The 18,893-nt window shown below is 45.6% G+C and overlaps 1 protein-coding gene across 1 annotated transcript; it reads left to right on the top strand.

Moving 5' to 3' along the window:
* The first annotated feature begins 180 nt into the window (after positions 1–180).
* WDR24 (WD repeat domain 24) lies at positions 181–18,178 on the top strand. The gene is made up of 10 exons (XM_070955143.1): positions 181–313; positions 1,702–2,224; positions 4,632–4,809; positions 7,051–7,732; positions 11,075–11,190; positions 11,721–11,842; positions 13,767–13,871; positions 14,578–14,915; positions 15,304–15,488; positions 17,597–18,178. Exons 2-10 carry the CDS (start codon positions 1,744–1,746, stop codon positions 17,763–17,765), a joined length of 2,376 nt encoding a protein of 791 aa, XP_070811244.1. The 5' UTR covers positions 181–313; positions 1,702–1,743; the 3' UTR covers positions 17,766–18,178.
* Positions 18,179–18,893: the final 715 nt, after the last annotated feature.

Below are 18,893 nucleotides of genomic sequence, written 5' to 3'. Positions count from 1 at the left end.
CGCGCGCCCCCCCCCCCCTCCGCCGCCTCGGGTTCTGCGATGGTATGATCCACCCTGTTCTATAACCTCCCTACGTCACGTTTCCAGAGGGGAGGGAGAAGAGGAGGAGGAGGAGGAAGGGAGAGCGGCCGGGAAATGACTGCCTCCGGCTTCTTAAACCCCGAAAGGCCTGACGGGTAATCCAAGATGGCGTGCTAGCCTTTGGCCCGAGTTGGGCCGGCCGGGAAAGAGAGCGGCTGCCGCCCCGCGGAGAAGCGGCCCGGCGGCTTCGGGCCTGCTCGGTGCGGAAGACCAGTGGAGGCCATCGCGTGAGGTGAGGAGGAGAGAAGGTCTCCTCGAGGGAAGCGTGGCTGGGACTGAGTTGCGGAGGTTGCTGCCTAGAAAGCCGGAGCCGGAAGTACTCTCTCCCTCCCAACCCCTCCGTCCCGCCCTCGGAAACCCCGTCGAGGTCTTATTTGCTAGACCGGCCCGGCACGTGCCTTTGTATTGAAAAAGGACACTCGCGCATGCGCATAAGCGTGGAGTCATAGCACCCAGCCTTAAAATTTATTTACAATTTATTTAAAATTAAAATATATTTATTTTCGTTTTGGACGGATTTTCACGTCAAAATTGCCCCTATTTCCTCCCTTGCCTTTTTAGCCAGCAGCAATCTTGGGAGGTTATTATTTTCTTTCTTAGGCAGGCACACGAGTTTGTAAGATAAAACACACACATTTACACACGTGCATTTTAACCAGTTTATTGTTTTTATTTAATTTTTTAATTTTATTTTCCTTTTAATTTAGGCAGACAAACGAGTTTTGCATGCCGTTCTCTCTCATCAGCCCAGCCTACCTCACAGGAAGGTTGTGGGGAAAATAGGAAAAGGCAGGAGGATTAGGTTGGCATGTATATATACTAATAAAGTGAAAAAGGTGGGATGAAAATCTAATGAATAAATTTATAAAATACTAGATGGGGAAGATCATTGGTATCCCAAATGTTTAGTGTCCTTCATTGCAGAAAAAAAAAACCCCAACCCCAAAAAACCCAACCCATATATATGATTCAGTTCAGGTAGGTGGTAATCCCAGCAACTAATAGCAATTTTCTGCCCTTAATTCTTGCTTTTATACACTTTTTTTTAAAAAGACAACCAGTGGTTTGAGGGATTCCCCCCCCCTCCCCAATTCCTTTGCATTGCATAGATTTCTTGGAAATAGTTGAGTGGCATACAGGTGATCCTTGACTTAAAAACATTTGTTTAATGCCCATTTGAAGTTGCAACAGCACTGAAAAAAGTAACTCCTGATCGGATTTCACTCTTATGACTGTTGACCGTTGCAGCATCCTCCTGGTCATCACCAGTTCAAAATTCAAACACTTGGCAACTGGCATGTACTTATGATGGTTGCATTGTCCCAGGGTCATGTGATCACCATTAGTAACCCTCCCAGTCAGCTTCCGACAATATAGTCAATGACAGAAGCCAGATTTGCTTAAGGACTACATGATTCTCTTAACAACTCCAGTGATTCGCTTAACAACTGGCAAAAAGGTCATAAAATTGGGCAAAACTCACTTAAAACAACTACCTTGCTTAGCAACGGAAATGTGGGGCTTAATTGTGGTCGTGTATTGAGGACTACCTGTACAAAGTGTTGAGTTGCAGTTTGCCACAGATTGCTTTTAATATTGCAATGTTGCTTCGTGTTTCAGCTGTTCCTGATTTTGGACAAACCTTTGGATTTGTAGGGCGCCATGGAGAAAATGGCCAGGGTGACTACTGCTCTTGGGGGCAACACGATCACGGGACGGACCATGTGCTGCCACCTGGATGCCCCTTCTAATGCCATCAGCGTGTGCCGGGATGCTGCTCAGGTGGTAGTGGCCGGGCGCAACATTTTCAAGATCTACTCCATCGAAGAGGACCAGTTTGTGGAAAAACTCAATTTGCGCGTCGGCCGCAAACCGTCTCTGAACTTCAGCTGTGCCGACGTGGTGTGGCACCAGATGGATGAGAATTTGCTGGCCACAGCAGCCACAAATGGGGTGGTGGTGACGTGGAACCTTGGCAAACCCTCCCGGAACAAACAGGACCAGCTTTTCATGGAGCACAAGCGGACCGTGAACAAGGTGTGCTTTCATCCTACTGAAGTCTATATGCTCCTTAGTGGGTCTCAGGATGGCTACATGAAGTGCTTCGACCTACGGAAAAAGGATTCGGTCAGTACTTTCTCAGGTAAGGATCCATGTTTGGAAATTGCCCACTTCCTCAGGAGTAGAATAGGATGGGGTGGACAGAAATAGAGCAGGGTGGTGGCCTAGAGATGGACCTCTCGCCTTGCAATCAGGAGGCTGTGAGTTTGATCTTTGGCAGCAGCAGATGTTTATCTCTCTGGGTGCAATGAGTAATTGTCTGCTGTGAACCCGACATAGGCATCAGGAAGGGCATCCGGCCAGTAAACGCTTGAGCTCTGATCAGTCGCACCGACTCCACCAAGGTATTACAGGGTCTTTAAAAGAAGGAAAAAAACCTGAAAAGGACAGAAATGCTTTAAAACGCTCTTGAAAGCAAAATCGTAGACGTTCAGGTGGTATAAACACTGCAAAGTCTTCATTTGAATATTCAAGGGGTTGTCACAGAGAAGAGGGGATCAGCTTATTCTCCAAATAGAGGGCAGGTAAAGAAGTAATGGGTAGAAGCTTGTTAAAGAGAGATCCAACCTAGAAGTAAGGAGAAATTTTCTGAGAGAACAATTGATCAATGGAAAGGCTTACCTCCAGATGTTATGGGTGTTCCATTACTATAAGTTTTCAAAAATAGACTGGACCACCATTTGACTGGTATGGTATACTGTAAGGCATGGGTGTCATGTTACCATCATTTGATGTTTCACAACGTATTTTCCCTTCGTGGAGCAGGAGTGGGCGGGGCCTGGGTGTGACACATCCGGCCCATGGGTCACCAGGTTGACTCCCCTGGTATAAGGTCTCCTACCTTGAGCAGAGGGTTGGACTAGAAGACCTCTGAGGTCTCTTCTAGCCCTATGATTCTGTGTTCTATGCGTTCTTCCGATGTTTTTATAGCAGATGTAAATGAAACATACATTAAACTCTTTCTCTAAGGTTAGAATAGAATAGAATAGAATAGAATAGAATAGAATAGAATAGAATAGAATAGAATAGAATAGAATAGAATAGAATAGAATAGAATAGAATAGAATTCAATTTTTTATTGGCCAAGTGTGATTGGACACACAAGGAATTTGTCTTGGTGCATACGCTCTCGGTGTACATAAAAGAAAAGATACATTCGTCAAGAATCATAAGGTACAACACTTAATGATAGTCATAGGGTACAAATTAGCAATCAGGAAACAATATCAATATAAATCGAAAGGATACAAGCAATAATGTTACAGTCATGCAGTTATAAGTGGGAGGAGATGGGTGATAGGAACGATGACAAGATTAATAGTAATGCAGCCTTAGTGAATAGTTTTGACAGGGTTGAGGGAATTATTTGTTGAGCAGAGTGATGGCATTTGAGAAAAAACTGTCCTTGTGTCTAGTTGTTCTGGTGTGCAAGTGCTCTATAGCATCGTTTTGAGGGTAGGGGTTGAAACAATTTATGTCCAGGATGCGAGGGGTCTGTAGATATTTTCACAGCCCTCTTTTTGACTCGTGCAGCATACGGGTCCTCAATGGAAGGCAGTTTGGTAGCCATGGTTTCTTTCTGCAGTTCTAATTATCCTCTGACATCTGTGTCTGTCTTGTTGGGTTGCAGAACCAAATTAGACAGTTATAGAGGTGCAGATGACAGACTCAATAATTCCTCTGTAGAATGTTAAATCGTAACATTCATTTTTAAAATAGTTTATCAGTATTACTGATTATCCAATCCATATATCATAATTTCACCATTTTCTATTTTGTGCAAAAAGCCCTTTGGGACATGAGAGAATCTGACCTTGTCATGAGGAGGCTTCACTTCCCATAATCCCCAGTGCCCAGGCTGCTAGGAGTTTATAAGGCGTTGGAGTCTTAACACATTTGGAGCAGTACCAGATTGGGGGGACAGAATCTGTTTTTGTCAGGTTTCGATATCGTCTCAAATAAATTACATTTTCCAAACAGATAGTCTTTGACGAAATCTTTCATTTATTTAAGCACGACAACCTGTCCCCGATCATATCGAAGCCAACACTGACTTCCTGACCCCAAACCTTCCCTTTCCGTTCCCCAATTCTCTGCGTCTCATTGGCCATCTTCCAAATCACTCTCCCCATATCTATTACTTCAGCTCCCAGGAATGTCCCCCCTCCCAACCCATCTCCTAGGGGATAATATCTTCGGGGAAAATAAGTAGGTGAAGAGTCAAGCGTCCTCTTGCCAGCTGCCCCCTCTTCTCCTCCTTATGTCAGCACTGGAACGAATGTAGTTTGAAGTGCTGACAGTTTTCAGAGGGGAAACATCACCTGGATGGTTTACCAGGTAGAACGGGGCCCTCCAAACTTGGCAACTTTAAGACTTGGCATGGCTGGCTGGGGAATTCTGGGAGTTGACGCCCACAAATCTTAAAAGTTGCCAAGTTTGGAGAACCCTGAGGTAGACGATCAACCCGATGTGATTTCTGCCTCCTTCAGGTCAGTCAGAAAGCGTGCGGGACGTCCAGTTTAGTATCCGCGACTACTTCACTTTTGCTGCCACCTTTGAAAACGGCAACGTTCAACTGTGGGATATTCGCCGGCCCGACCGCTACGAGAGGATGTTCACAGCCCACAACGGACCTGTGTTCTGTTGTGATTGGCATCCAGAGGACAGGTACGAACACGTGTGTATGCGGATATCTTTTCTGTCTCGGATGCTTTTTCTGTGCCCGCCTTGTTTTCTAGCACCTTCTGACAGCCATCTTGGATTCTACTTTCAGAAGCTTTTTCGGTTCCCCTCCACCTCGTGCAACTTCTCTGCAAAGCATTTTGTTTGGAAAGTCATGTTGCCCTTCATATTTTAAGCATCGTTTTGCCCTTTGTGACAGTTTGCAGGTCGTCCTCGACTTACAACCTTTATTGGGATTGGAATTTCCGCCGCAGGTTGTTGCTGGTTGGCTTAGATTTCACAATTTTTAGGCTGGCTGTTAAGTAGATCGACATATTTGTTAAGTAAATCGCACAGATATTAAGCAAATCCTGTTTTGGGATTGCATTTTGGGTGTTCAGCAACCGGCTGACCCTTAACAACCATTTGCAGCGTCCTGTGGTCACATAATCACAGTTTGCAATGCTTTTTGCTATGTTTCCAGAGTTTACTTCTGATTTCCAGCAAAAAAAACGAAACAAAACCCACTCAATGACCAAAATTGATTACCATAATAAACCCTGTAAAAAAAGGAGAAAAAAAAATTGGGTCTGCTCATGTAATGCTTTGACTTATGACCATAATGATTTATGATCGTAATTCCAGGATCAATTATGGTCATAAGTCAAGGACTAAATTACAGGTAGTCTTTGACGTACAACCACAATTGAGCCCAACATTTTATGTTGTGAAGTGAGAATTGGTTAAGTGACTTTTGCCCCATTTTATGACCTTTCTTGCCAGAGTTGTTAAGTGAATAAATTAGTAACCTGGTTGTGAAGTGAATCTGGCTTCCCTATTGGCTTGTCAGAAGGTTGCAAAAGGGGAGCCTGTGACCCTGAGAAGCTGCAACGGTCATAAGTATGAACCAGATGCCAAGCATCTGAAATTTGATCACATAATCATGGAGTTGTCACTGTGAAAAATGTTCATAACTCACTTTTTTGAACAGTCTGTAAGATCCTGCCTCTCCAGTCCTCTCAAGAAAGCAGTACTCTTGAAACAAAAGCCATTTCAAAAGGAAACTTTTATATGGGAAGATTGTGATAGCAAGAGAAACTAGGCAGGAATTAACGTATTTTTCAGAGTATAAGACGCACCTTAGTTTTTGGGGAGGAAAATAAGAAAAAAGCTGATTGGCGGGTAGATCCACCTCCCGGAATGCCCCCAATCAGCTGTTCCCAGAGGTGGATTTCAGCAACAGATTCCTTAGTTGTGAGCTTTGTGCCTTGCTTTTTTTTCTGCCTCTGAAACTTTTGAAACTCTGTTTCAGGAAAAAAAAAAAAATCTGCCTCTGAAAGCCTCCGAAACAGAGCTTCAGAAAAAAAAGGCTTTTTTTCTGAAGCTCTGCTTGGAGGCTTTTTTTCTGAAGCTTCTTTCAGAGGCTTTACTTTCCTGAAGCTTCTTTCAGAGGCTCTTATTCTGAAGGACTATCTGTACTCTGTTCAATCTCCTTTCTTTGGTATTGGAATATAGATTAACCAATAGATTGGTTATTGTGTCATTTTCCAGATTTGTTAGCGTAGTTTGGTTAGAACCTTTATGATTCTTCTTTTGTTGCTTGCCATATTATTTTAGATAAAAGCCTTTTAGAGGCTTTTTTTCTGAAGCTTCGTTTCTGAGGCTTTTTTCAGCCTCTGAAACCTCCGTTTGAGAAGCTGGACGGGGCTACCTTTAGAGTATAAGACGCATCCAGATTTTCACCCTCTTTTTTTGGGAGGGGAAAGGTACGTCTTATACTCCGAAAAATACGGTACGTTTTCCCGCTAAAAAAACAGTAAATTAAACCAGTGCAGACAGAACCCCTCCCAAAGTCCAACACATCGTCAAGCCGATCCCGAAGCGTAAAGATATTATGAGAAACTCAGACTGAAGAGGTGATAAACTTCTTTGGAGACGAGATAGGGCAGCTGTCTTGAGGCACATACCCTTCCTCCTCCCAAGGCCCTGAAAGTTACAGCAAAGCAAAGCAGGAAATAGAAACAGAAACTCCATACAGAGATCCCCCCCCTCAAGTCTCCCCCCCACCACGAGAATGACAGCGTCCCTCTATAAACCTATGGGACCTGACACAGTCACTCAATGAATTATTGTAAGTCTACCTGCATAGCACTGCTACTTCTCCAGTCCTATTGCACCAATTTAAGAGATTGTGGCGGACTTGTTTTATCAGCCTCCTAAATTCTTTGCATTTCCTTTTCGTTTAAGAGGCTGGTTGGCCACAGGCGGCCGAGATAAGATGGTGAAAGTCTGGGACATGAGCACCAACAGGGCCAAAGAGATCTACTGCGTGCAAACGATAGCCTCCGTAGCCCGGGTCAAGTGGAGGCCCGAATGCAAGCACCACATCGCCACCTGCTCGATGATGGTGGACCACAACATCTACGTCTGGGACATCCGGCGCCCCTTCATCCCCTCCGCCATGTTCGAGGAGCACAAAGACGTCACCACTGGCATCGTCTGGCGTCACCTGCACGACCCTTACTTCCTCCTCTCGGGATCCAAGGACAGCACCCTTTACCAGCACATCTTCAAGGACGCCAGCCAGCCTATCGAACGGGCTAACCCGGAAGGTCTCTGCTACAGCCTCTTCGGAGACCTGGCTTTCGCGGCCAAAGAGAGCCTCATTTCCTCCGACTCGAACCGGAAGCCCTACCTCGGCGACCGCCGCCATCCCATCTTCTTCAAGCGGAAGCTGGACCCCGCCGAGCAGTTCGAGTTCATCTCCTCCTCCAGCGCCCTCAGCGTCTTCGAGGCCGATGCGGGGTGCGACGCCAGCAGCATGGATTGGTTTGTGCGAACGGCCAAGCAGTACCTGCTGACGGGGCGACCGTTGGCCGAACTGTGTGACCACAACGCCAAAGTAGCCAAAGAGCTTAAGCGCAACCAGGTAAAATTAATAATAGAATAGAATAGAATAGAATAGAATAGAATAGAATAGAATAGAATAGAATAGAATAGAATAGAATAGAATAGAATAGAATAGAATAGAATAGAATAGAATAGAATAGAATAGAATAGAATAACAGAGTTGGAAGGGACCTTGGAGGTCTTCTAGTCCAACCCCCAGCCCAAGCAGGAAACTCTACACCACTTCAGACAAATGGTTATCCAACATCATCTTAAAAACTTCCCAGTGTTGGAGCATTCACAACTTCTGGAGACAAATTGTTGCACTGGTTAATTCTCACTGTCAGGAAATTTCTCCTTAGTTCTAGGTTGCTTCTCTCCTTGATGAGTTTCCACCCATTGCTTCTTGTCCTGCCCTCAGGTGCTTTGGAGAATAGCTTGACTCCCTCTTCTTTGGGGCAGCCCCTGAGATATTGGAAGACAGCTATCATGTCTCCCCTGGTCCTTCTTCTCATCAAACTAAACATACCCAGTTCCTGCAACTGTTCTTCATATGTTTTAGCCTACAGTCCCCTAATCATCCTGGTTACTCTTCTCTGCACTCTTTCTAGAGTCTCAGCATCAAAAGTTGCATCTCTTCATATAACAGATTAAAAGAGTGGGAAGGGACCTTGTAGGTCATCTAGTCCAACCCCCCACAAGCAGGAGACCCTATACCCATGATGGTGAACCTATGGCACGCGTGCCCAAAGTGGCACACGGAGCCATGTCACCTGACACGTGTGTCGTCGTCCATTCCTCTTCTGGATTTCTGGCGCGCAAGCGCATGCAACAATTATTATTATTATTATTATTATTATTATTATTATTATTATTATTATTATTATTATTATTATTATTAATTGAATTTGTATACCGCCCTACTCCCGAAGGACTCAGGGCAGTGAACAGCCAAATAAAATACATATAATACAAATGTTAAAAAACCATTAAAATACAATTAAATAATTGGCCCGGAAAACGAAATTTAAAACACCCCAAATTCATAAGACAAATTTAAAATTTAAAATTTTTTAAAAGCAGTTTAAAAGAGAGGTTAGGCCAGGCCGGCCTGCTGGAAAAGAAATGTTTTGATGGCATGGCGGAAAGTGCGCAGGTCCGGGATCCTCCGTACCTCTGGGGGGAGCTCGTTCCAGATGGCAAGTGCCCCCACAGAGAAGGCTCTCCCCCTGGGGGCCGCCAGTTGACACTGTTTGGCCGACGGCACCCTGAGGAACCCCTCTCTATCAGAGCGTACTGGTCGGTGAGAGGCTACTGGTGGCAGAAGGCGGTCTCGTAGATACCCCGGTCCTAAGCCATGGAGCGCTCTAAAGGTGGTAACCAAAACCTTGAAGCGCACCCGGAAGACCATCGGGAGCCAGTGCAGCTTGCACAGGAGGGGGGTCACATGGGAGTGCCCCGTTGCTCCCATAACCACCCGCGCGGCCGCATTCTGGATCAGCTGGAGCCTCCGGGTGCTCCTCAAGGGGAGCCCCATGTAGAGAGCATTCAATCAGGCAGCCTTTGTGCATGCAGCAGTGCTAGAAACCGGAAGAGTTGGTCTTCCATTTTCCAGCGGGAACATGCTCGCCAGCCATCTGATCAGTGCACACGCATGCACGGCAGTAACCAGAAGACTTGCTGGCCGGCACGCATGTGTGCACCGGAAACCGGAAGTACCTTATTCGGCGTGCGGGATGCCCCCTGGGCAGCTCCTCTTCCTGGTTGTGGCCCTGCCAAGCACGCCCGTGCGCGAAGTGCTCCAAAAAAGTTTGCCATCACTGCCCTATGCCATTTCTGACAAATGGCAGTCCAATCTCTTCTTGAAATACGTTGCACTTCAGGACTTCATCCTTTAGGGCGGTGTTTTCCGACCTTGGTACAGACTTCAACGGATAGTTAGGATTGCAGGAAAAAACTAATCTCAGCCAGCTTTCCACTGAGGATATACTGCACATACCAGAAAGAGGGCTGATAAAACTATCTACAGGCCCCTCACATCCTGGACATCAACTGTTCCAACTCCTCCCCTCCGGGCGTCTCTATAGGGCATTGCATGCCAAAACAACTAGAGACAAAATAGTTTTTCCCCTGTGCCACCGCTCTGCTGAACACCCAATTCCCACAGCACTGTCTCAGGCCTAAAGATATTTTCCCATGTCGTAGGGCTGTATTGCTGTTATCCTGCTCATCTTTTCTCACCTTCTCATCTTTCCTGCTGTCTTCTCCTTATTGGTATTTTAGGATTTATCACTTCTTATTTGTTTCTTATCCTTAATGATTGTAACTCTGCTTTATGATCTATGACCTAACACTTTGTTATTTTGTGTGTGTGTATGTACACTGAGAGCTTCTGCACCGGAGACAAATTCCTTGTGTGTCCAGTCACAGTTGGCCAATAAATTATTCCATTCCCATTCCCATTCCTTTCCCATATTCTATTCTATTCTATTCTATTCTATTCTATTCTATTCTATTCTATTTTTTTAAAAATTTGATTTATATGCCGCCCTTCTCCGGAGACTCAGGGCGGTTTACAATGCGTTAAGCAATAGCCTTCATACTTTTGTATGTTTATACAAAGTCAGCTTATTGCCCGCACAAACTGGGTCCTCATTTTACCTACCTTAGAAAGGATGGAAGGCTGAGTCGACCTTGAGCCTGGTGAGATTCGAACTTACAGTAATTGCAGACAGCTGGTGTTAATCACAATGCTTTTAGTCTGCTGAGCCACCAGGCCCTATTCTATTCAATTCTACTCTACTCTACTCTCTATTCTATTCTATTCTATTCTATTCTATTCTATTCTATTCTATTCTATTCTATTCTATTCTATTCTATTCTATTCTATTCTATTCTATTCTCTATTCTATTCTCTACTCTACTCTACTCTACTCTACTCTATTCATTTCTATTCTATTCCATTCCACTATTTCTATTTCTAATTCATATTGTATTGTATTCCATCCCATCCCATTCCCATTCCCTTTCTCTTTCCATATTCTACCCTACTCTACTCTACTCTACTCTATTCATTTCTATTCCATTCCACTTATTTCTATTTCTATTTCTAATTCGTATGGTATGCTATGGTATGGTATGCTATGGTATTCCATTCCCATTCCCATTCCCATTCCATAGTCTACTCTACTCTGTATTCTATTCCATTCCATTCCACTCCACTCCACATAGATGCACTTCAACTCCCAGAATTCCCTAGCCAGCACAGGAATTAAAATCCACACATCTTAAAAGCGGCCTCTGCTACAGGGTTGGTTTACAGTCCTTCATTTGACAGACCTGGCCTGTGGATTTCTTAGCTTTTCCTGTTCTTTTCCTCCAGGTTGCACAGACATGGACAATGCTCCGGATTATTTATTCAAGCCCTAACACCGTCCCTGCCACGAATCTCAACCACAGCCTGGGAAAAAGTAGCTCTAGCCTTCCGCTCATGAATAGGTAAAGAGAAGGGGAGGGGCCTGCATTGTGGGGACATGTGCAGTCAAGGGTGACTTGGGGCAAATCCAGGTGAGACACTGGAGCTTTGTAGCCAGGGGTGCCGGGGTTCGGTGAACCCCCAAATGCTACCCCTGGCTGGCTTTCCACTCTTGAAACGATCGAACGATCAAATTGTTTCCTGCAAAAGCCCCCTCCTCATTCGCTCCTCTCTTGTTTCCTATGGGAGGAGCCAATCACCTTCAAGGTGTGGCTTTACCCCCAAGTCAACCCTGCTATCTGAGTTGTTCTTGTCTTCTGGCAGCTCTGGGAACAGGCTCCAGCTGTTCCTCTTCCTCGCTGCTGCCTACCTCCCTCTCTGCCTCTGATGCAGAGCCCTCGTCCGAGCTTTCCCCAGCCCCCAGGACTGGCCCATATTCCTCCCCAACCTCCTCACTGGCCACCAGCGGGCCGCAACAGACATAAATAAGAAGGGGAATAGAGGAAAGAAAACATTACTGTGGACTATTCAGCATTTTCTGCTTCTCTCCCAGCTTTAACTTGAAAGATATTCCCTCTGGAATAGGCACTGAGTCACGGCTGGAGAGAACCAAGGGGGAAAACCGTACTGAAGCCATTCTCATGGATTCCTCCTCAACTCTGATCAATAACGACGGTGAGCAGACCTGGAAGGGGATGGACAGCTGTACAAAGGAAGTGGGTATATTCAGTCCAGGCAAAAAGAAAGCAGAATACTGGTAGCCCTTGGCGTAAGTCCACAATTGGGACCAGAATTTCTGTTGCCAAGCAAGGCGGTTGCTAAGTGAGCTGGTTGTTGAGTGAACCGCTGCATTTATTAAGTGACTTGTATGAACATTATGTCAGCGTTCCAGAAGAACCCAACTCCAATTAAAAACTCCGAAGCAAGCGTCTTCTCAAAGTTCCCATTTATTAGAGTAGGTATACTGGCACATCTGGGAAAATCCGAATCTGAGAGTTCCGGGTTTTCCCTCAGTAAATCAAAACCCCCAAATCCATCCCCTGCACCCATCAGTCCATCACATGGCCCAGTCACCATCCGTCCCATCTCGAGACATCACTCCAACCACTCCTCCAAATGCAGAATTGTCATGACCTTGACTGAAATGAAGAATGCTGCCATATTTTTCGGAGTATAAGACGCACTGGAATATAAGATACACCTTAGTTTTTGGGGAGGAAAATAAGAATAAAAGCTGATTGGCGGGTGGATCGGCCTCCCAGAATACCCCCAATCAGCTGTTCCCAGAGGTGAATTTTAGCAACAGGTTCCTTGGTTGTGAGCTCTGTGCCTTGCTTTTTTTTCCTGCCTCTGAAACTTCTGAAACTCTGTTTCAGAAAAAACTTTTTCTTCTGCCTCTGAAAGCCTCCGAAACAGAGCTTCAGAAAAAAAAAGCCTTTTTTTCTGAAGCTCTGTTTTGGAGGCTTTCTTTCTGAAACTGTGTTTCAGAGGCTTTTTTTTCTGAAGCTCTGTTTGGAGGCTTTTTTTCTGAAGCTTCCTTCCTGATGTTTTTTCCAGCCTCTGAAACCTCCGTTTGAGAAGCTGGGCGGGGCTACATTCGGAGTTTAAGACGCATCCAGATTTTCACCCTCTTTTTTGGGGGAGAAAGGTGCATCTTATACTCTGGAAAGCACAGTATTTTGTCTAACTACATTCCCTCTACTAAATCCCCCCTCCTACTTTCCCACACCAAGAAGGTGGCAGCGTGGAAGCTTCTGGTGTTAATATGGCTTCCAGAGCTGACACGTTAAGTGAATCCAGCTTTCCCCATTGACTTTGCATGTTGGAAGCTCTCTGGGAAGGCCGCCAGTGGCAGTCAAACGACCTCCAGGATGCTGTAACCATCGTAAATACATCCAAGCACCTGAATTCTGATCATATGACATGGGGGTGCTGAGATGGTTGCATGTGCAAGAACCCGGGTGTAAGTCACTTTTTCAGGGCCACTGTAACGTCAAACAGTCACTAAACAAACGCCCAACTATCTGTATGATAATTCCTTCAATACCCGAAGAGAAATTTCCTAAAAGAAGGTACAATCTCCTTTTCGTGTTTAGGACATGGAACAATAAATAGATCCATGTTAGATAAAGGCAGATTCTGATTGAGTCTCTTAAGCAGCCAATCGGATCAACAGCAAACCTTGGAGAAAGGAGTGAACTTTTTTTTTTTATTATTTGATTTATATGCCGCCCTTCTCCAGAGACTCAGGGCGGCTTACAATGCGTTAAGCAATAGCCTTCATACTTTTGTATATTTATACAAAGTCAGCTTATTGCCCCAACAAACTGGGTCCTCAATTTACCTACCTTAGAAAGGATGGAAGGCTGAGTCAACCTTGAGCCTAGGGAGATTCGAACTTGCAGTAATTGCAGGCAGCTGAATGTTAAGTTTGTTGCTTTTGTTCAAGTGGCGCCTAGACTGACCCTAAACTGCCATTGATCAGAGGTGCTTTAATCTGAACTCCTTCACTGAGCAGGAAGCTGAACTCCATGGCCAAAACAGCCCCGTCCAACTCTATGACTCTACCTGTAAGCATTTTTTCCCCCTGGATGTCTAGAGAACGAGGAGACAGAAGGAAGTGACGTTCCTGCCGATTATCTCCTGGGCGATGTGGAAGCCGATGAAGATGATCTGTACATGATGGACCATGAGAATCCTCACAGTGAGTGCCTGTCCTACTCTTAATGCCTAATCTGTTTTTCTGTTCTTTTTCTCCCTTTGCAGAGTGAAGAGATTGGAGAAGAAGTGATTGCAAGAGAGTAAGGAGGCACGCAACGGGGGATACAAGGCAGTATATAGCAATAGCATTAGCACTTAGACTTATATACCGCTTCACAGTGCTTTACAGCCCTCTCTAAGTGGTTTACAAAGTCAGCCTCTTGCCCCCAACAACCTGGGTCCTCATTTTACCCACCTCGAAAGGATGGAAGGCTGAGTCAACCTTGAGCCTGGTGAGATTCGATCTGCCAAACTGCTGGCAGCCGGTGATAAGCAGAAGTAGCCTGCAGTACTGCACTCTAACTCCTGCATCACCGCGGCTCTCATATCAAGCATGCTCATGGCTTCCGGGTGCCAGTGCATTGCTTCCAATGTGTCTCCTCTGTTGTGTGCCTGTTTACTCTCTTCTAATCCCTTTCTCTCCATTGAACGTAAATAAAAACAATTTATTTCTTTTCCTTTTTTTTTCCATTATCCAGTGCTCGGTGAGCACTCCAAAAGACAGACCGTTTAGGAGGCAAACAAAAGATGACAGTATGAAACCACTTAAGTCTTATAATCTATATTATATATAACATTATATAAGAGAAGAGAACAGAGTGGTTTGGGTCTGCTTTCTTTCTCCTTCATGGTTCCGTGTCTTCCTGCAGCCGAAGAACAAGAGTATATCCTACCTCAGGAAGCCTTTCCTTTACGCCACGAGATCGTGGACAACCCCTCTGCACTGGACCACCTGCAGGATAAAGCCGACTCGCCCCACGTCAGTGGCAACGAGGCGGAGACGGTGTCTCTCACCCCCGTGGAATCGTTCTCCCTCATTTCCATTTCGCATTCCCTCTACGAGAATCGCCTGCCGGCCGATTTCTTCAACCCCATTGTCCATGACATGCTGCTCTTCTACGCTGAGCAAGGAGACGTCCAGATGGCCGTGTCGATCCTGATTGTGCTGGGGGATCGCATCAAGAAGGGGATCGATGACCAAACACAGGTACCTATAGCCACAGGTAGCCGTCAAGCACCAGCTGAGTCTCTTGCCCCAGTAGGGGGCGCTAGAGAAAAATCTTGCCCACCGCTGCTGCTTTTCCTGACCTCTCCTTCACGTCTTGATCTTAGTTCTCTGCAAATTGCTTCTGGGCTTTCTGCCAACCCTAGTAAGATTACGATTATTTATTCTTTGGATTCTTGTAGGCTGTTAAGACAGTTCATTAACAGCCTTTATTTGAAAAAGACTGATTTAATTTAGTAAACTAAGGTTTGTACAGACTTTGTGTGTGCTGCGTTCTTTGGGGTCCGTAGCTGGGGCAGAACAGAGACGGGGCGACGTCTTCCAAAGTTCGGGATGCCAGGGATACCGTTGTCTTTCGTTTCCCCCCCAGGAACATTGGTACATGTCGTACATTGACCTCCTGCAGCGGTTCCAGTTGTGGAACATCTCCAACGAAGTGATCAAACTGAGCACCTGCAGGGCCGTCCACTGCCTCAACCAGGCTTCTACCACCCTGCACATCAACTGCAGCAACTGCAAGCGGCCAATGAGCAACAAGGGTTGGATCTGTGACCGGTGAGTAGCTCCAGGCTGCTGACGCGCAGCATCTTTCCTGTTGAAAGCAGAAGAGCAAGATTAGTTACTATTAGGCAACCCGTGGTGATCTCACTTCTTTGTGATGTACCAAACGTAGCCCTCCTCATAACCTGGAGGCAACTTTCAGCGAAGGTGTCCGGTGTATAGATTCAGGACCGTCCGTTAAGTTGCAGTGCAGAAGATTTATTGCTCTGTATACAAGCATCTGGGACGTGGTGGCTCAGTGGCTAAGACACTGAGCTAGTCGATCGAAAGGTCGGCAGTTCAGCGGTTCGAATCCCTAGCGCCGCGTAACAGGGTGAGCTCCCGTGACTTGTCCCAGCTTCTACCAACCTAGCAGTTCGAAAGCACGTAAAAAAATGCAAATAGAAAAATAGGGACCACCTTTGGTGGGAAGGTAACAGCGTTCCGTGTGCCTTTGGCATTGAGTCATGCCGGCCACATGACCACGGAGACGTCTTCGGACAGCACTGGCTCTTCGGCTTTGAAACGGAGATGAGCACTGCCCCCTAGAGTCGGGAACGACAAGCACATATGTGCGAGGGGAACCTTTACTTTTACCTATACAAGAATCTAGTCAACTAAAGTTCAGTATTAAATTGGCATTAAATAAGGGTCAGCGGAATTCAAAAGGGGTAGGATTTAGATCAGGGATCTCAAACTTGAAGCCCGCAGGCTGGATTCGGCCCACGGGGTACTTAGATCTGGCCTGCAGGGCCATCCTTGAAACAGTGAAGGACCGGCTTGAGGTGCCTCTATCAGCGAAAATGGAACTTGGGAGGGCCACATGCAGCCCTCCCGACATTGATTTTCGCTGGCAGAGGATTGCTGGAGGCTGTCGCAACCAAAAACGGAGCTCGGGAGCCCGTTTTCTCTGGCAAAACGCTCAGGCCACCACAGGTGCCCCCATACGAGTGACATCAAGCTGGCCCCAAGATCAAACACAACCCTGCTGCAGCCATCAATGAAATTGAGTTTGACACCCTTGATTTAGATTGTTTGTGGGAATGTAATGTCTCCAGGCTTATGACTCTCTTAACTCTCTTAACGCCATCTCTACCTGCTCTTCTCCTACAGTAGGGTCTACTGGGAGGGAGACAGAGAGACAGAGACAAACAGAGAGAGAGAGAGAGAAAATTAACTGAATCAGGATTCCACCCACGACAGAGAGGGAGGGAGGGAGAGAGAGAGAGAGAGAAATGGGGAGAAAGAAAGAGAGAGAAAGAAACAGAAACAGAGAAAGAGAGAGAGAGAGAAACAAACAGAAAGAGTGAGAGAAAGAGAGAGAGTAATGGAGAGAAACAGAGAGAGAAACAGAAACAGAAAGAGAGTATGGAGAGAAACACAGAAACAGAGAGAGAAAGAAACAGAAAAAGAGAGTATGGAGAGAAACAGAAACAGAGAGAGAGAGAGAAACAGAAACAGAAAGAGAGAGAGTATGGAGAGAAACACAGAAACAGAGAGAGAGAGAAGCAAAGAGAGAAGCAGAGAGAAAGAGAGAGAGTAACAGGTAGAGAGAGAAAGAAACAGACAGAGAAACAGAGAGAGAGAGAGAAACAGAGAAACAGAAAAACAGAGATGGAGAGAAAGAGAAACACAGAGAAAAAGAGAGAGAAACACAGAGAAAGAGTAACAGAGAGAGAGTAACACAGAGAAAGAGAGAGAGAAGCAAAGAGAGAAGCAGAGAGAAACAAAGAGAGAGAGAAAGAGTAACAGAGAGAACCAGAGAGAAAAACAGAGAGAGAGAGAGAGAGATGGAGAGAAAGAGAAAGAGAGAGAGAAACACAGAAACAGAGAGAAAGAGTAACAGAGAGAGTAACACAGAGAAACAGAGAGAGAGTGAGTAACGGAGAGAGAGAGAGAGACAGAGACAGAGAGGGAGAGAGGGAGAGAAAATTAACTGAATCAGGATTCCACCCACGACAGGGAGGGAGGGAGGGAGAGAGAGAGAGAATAGATCAAGTAACAGGCTGAGCTTCGTAGCTGAAGAAAGATTGAACTCTCTCGGTTGCTGGAGACTCTGCTCTTCCCCTGCAACCCCACCTGTGTCTTTCAGCTGCTTTTCTCTTTTTTGTGGTCTCTTTCAGGTGCCGGCAGTGTGCCAGCATGTGCGCCGTGTGCCACCACGTGGTCAAGGGCCTCTTTGTGTGGTGCCAGGGCTGCAGCCACGGGGGCCACCTGCAACATATCATGAAATGGCTGGAAACCAGCTCCCATTGTCCTACAGGATGCGGTCACCTTTGTGAATACACTTGAATTTAAGAGAACGTCGAGAATGTCAGCCACAAAATCCTGGGGGGCTGCCTAGAACCGAGAATCTTACTTAGGTGGGGGGGTGGGGTGGAGGAGAGAAAGGAAGAGATAATCAGCATGGTTGCTGATCCAGATAGCTGCCGTGAAACCTCACCAGGTTGGAACTTGCAAAATGGGCCGTGGTTTTTCCTGGGGGGAAAAAAAGAACAGCAGCACAGCTACATGTTCAGGAGATTCTGCTAGGAAAAAAAAACCCACTTAAGCATTTTCTTCTAATTTCCTGCTGTGGAGAAAGTTTGTTCTATACGAAACCTGCTTTATTAGCCAGGATGATTCTATACAAAAATCTGCTTTACTAGCCCCAGGGTGTTTCAGGCAGTTCTTTTTTTATACCGAATTAAACAAGGTGAAATTTACCGCTTTCTCATATGCATTTGCAAAAGTTTCTGTATAAAGGCTTCTAAATAACTGGCCAGCTACGGAACAGGATTGAGGCTCTTCTCCTCAAAAAAAAAAAAAAAAAAAAAAAAGGAGTCATCAGAATCTGTATTTTGCTGATTTTGGGCCAAAAGTTAAAATTTCCAGCCCGCAGCTGCAAGAAGGTATGGATTGGGCTGAACGAGAGAAGGTTTTAATATTTTATTGAAATAGTTTCAGGATTTCGTGCAGAGTAACCGAAACGAGAACATTTGATCTGGTGAGATGAACTTTAGAGATCCTCCGTTCTCAGCAAGCTTCTACAGTTTTTAAAGAGGGGAAAAAAATATTGGGTTGTGTACTGTGTTCTTAACCAGTCATAAAAAAAAAATAAGTCCATCCGATCTAACAGAATTTAATCTTGGGTGCATAGAATTACAGCCTTACTCTTGTTAGACCAGTATTCCACGGCTCCAGCAATTTTAATATACATGGATTGCAACACCCTGAACTCCCCAGCCGGCATCGCTAACTGGGGAATTCTGGGAATAATAGAATAGCAGAGTTGGAAGGGACACTAGATCTTCTAGTCCAGGGGTCTGCAACCTTAAACACTCAAAGAGCCATTTGGACCTGTTTCCCACAGAAAAGAAAACACCAGGAGCCACAAAACCCTTCCCCTGTCTGACTATTTCTTGAGAGGCCACAAAACTA

Source organism: Pituophis catenifer, unplaced genomic scaffold, assembly GCF_029215685.1.
Source record: "Pituophis catenifer annectens isolate HBS135680 unplaced genomic scaffold, rPitCat1.0.hap2 SCAF_16, whole genome shotgun sequence".
NCBI lineage: Eukaryota > Metazoa > Chordata > Lepidosauria > Squamata > Colubridae > Pituophis > Pituophis catenifer.
The sequence above is the reverse complement of the archived record's forward strand: the minus strand, read 5'-3'. Positions and strand labels throughout refer to the sequence as shown.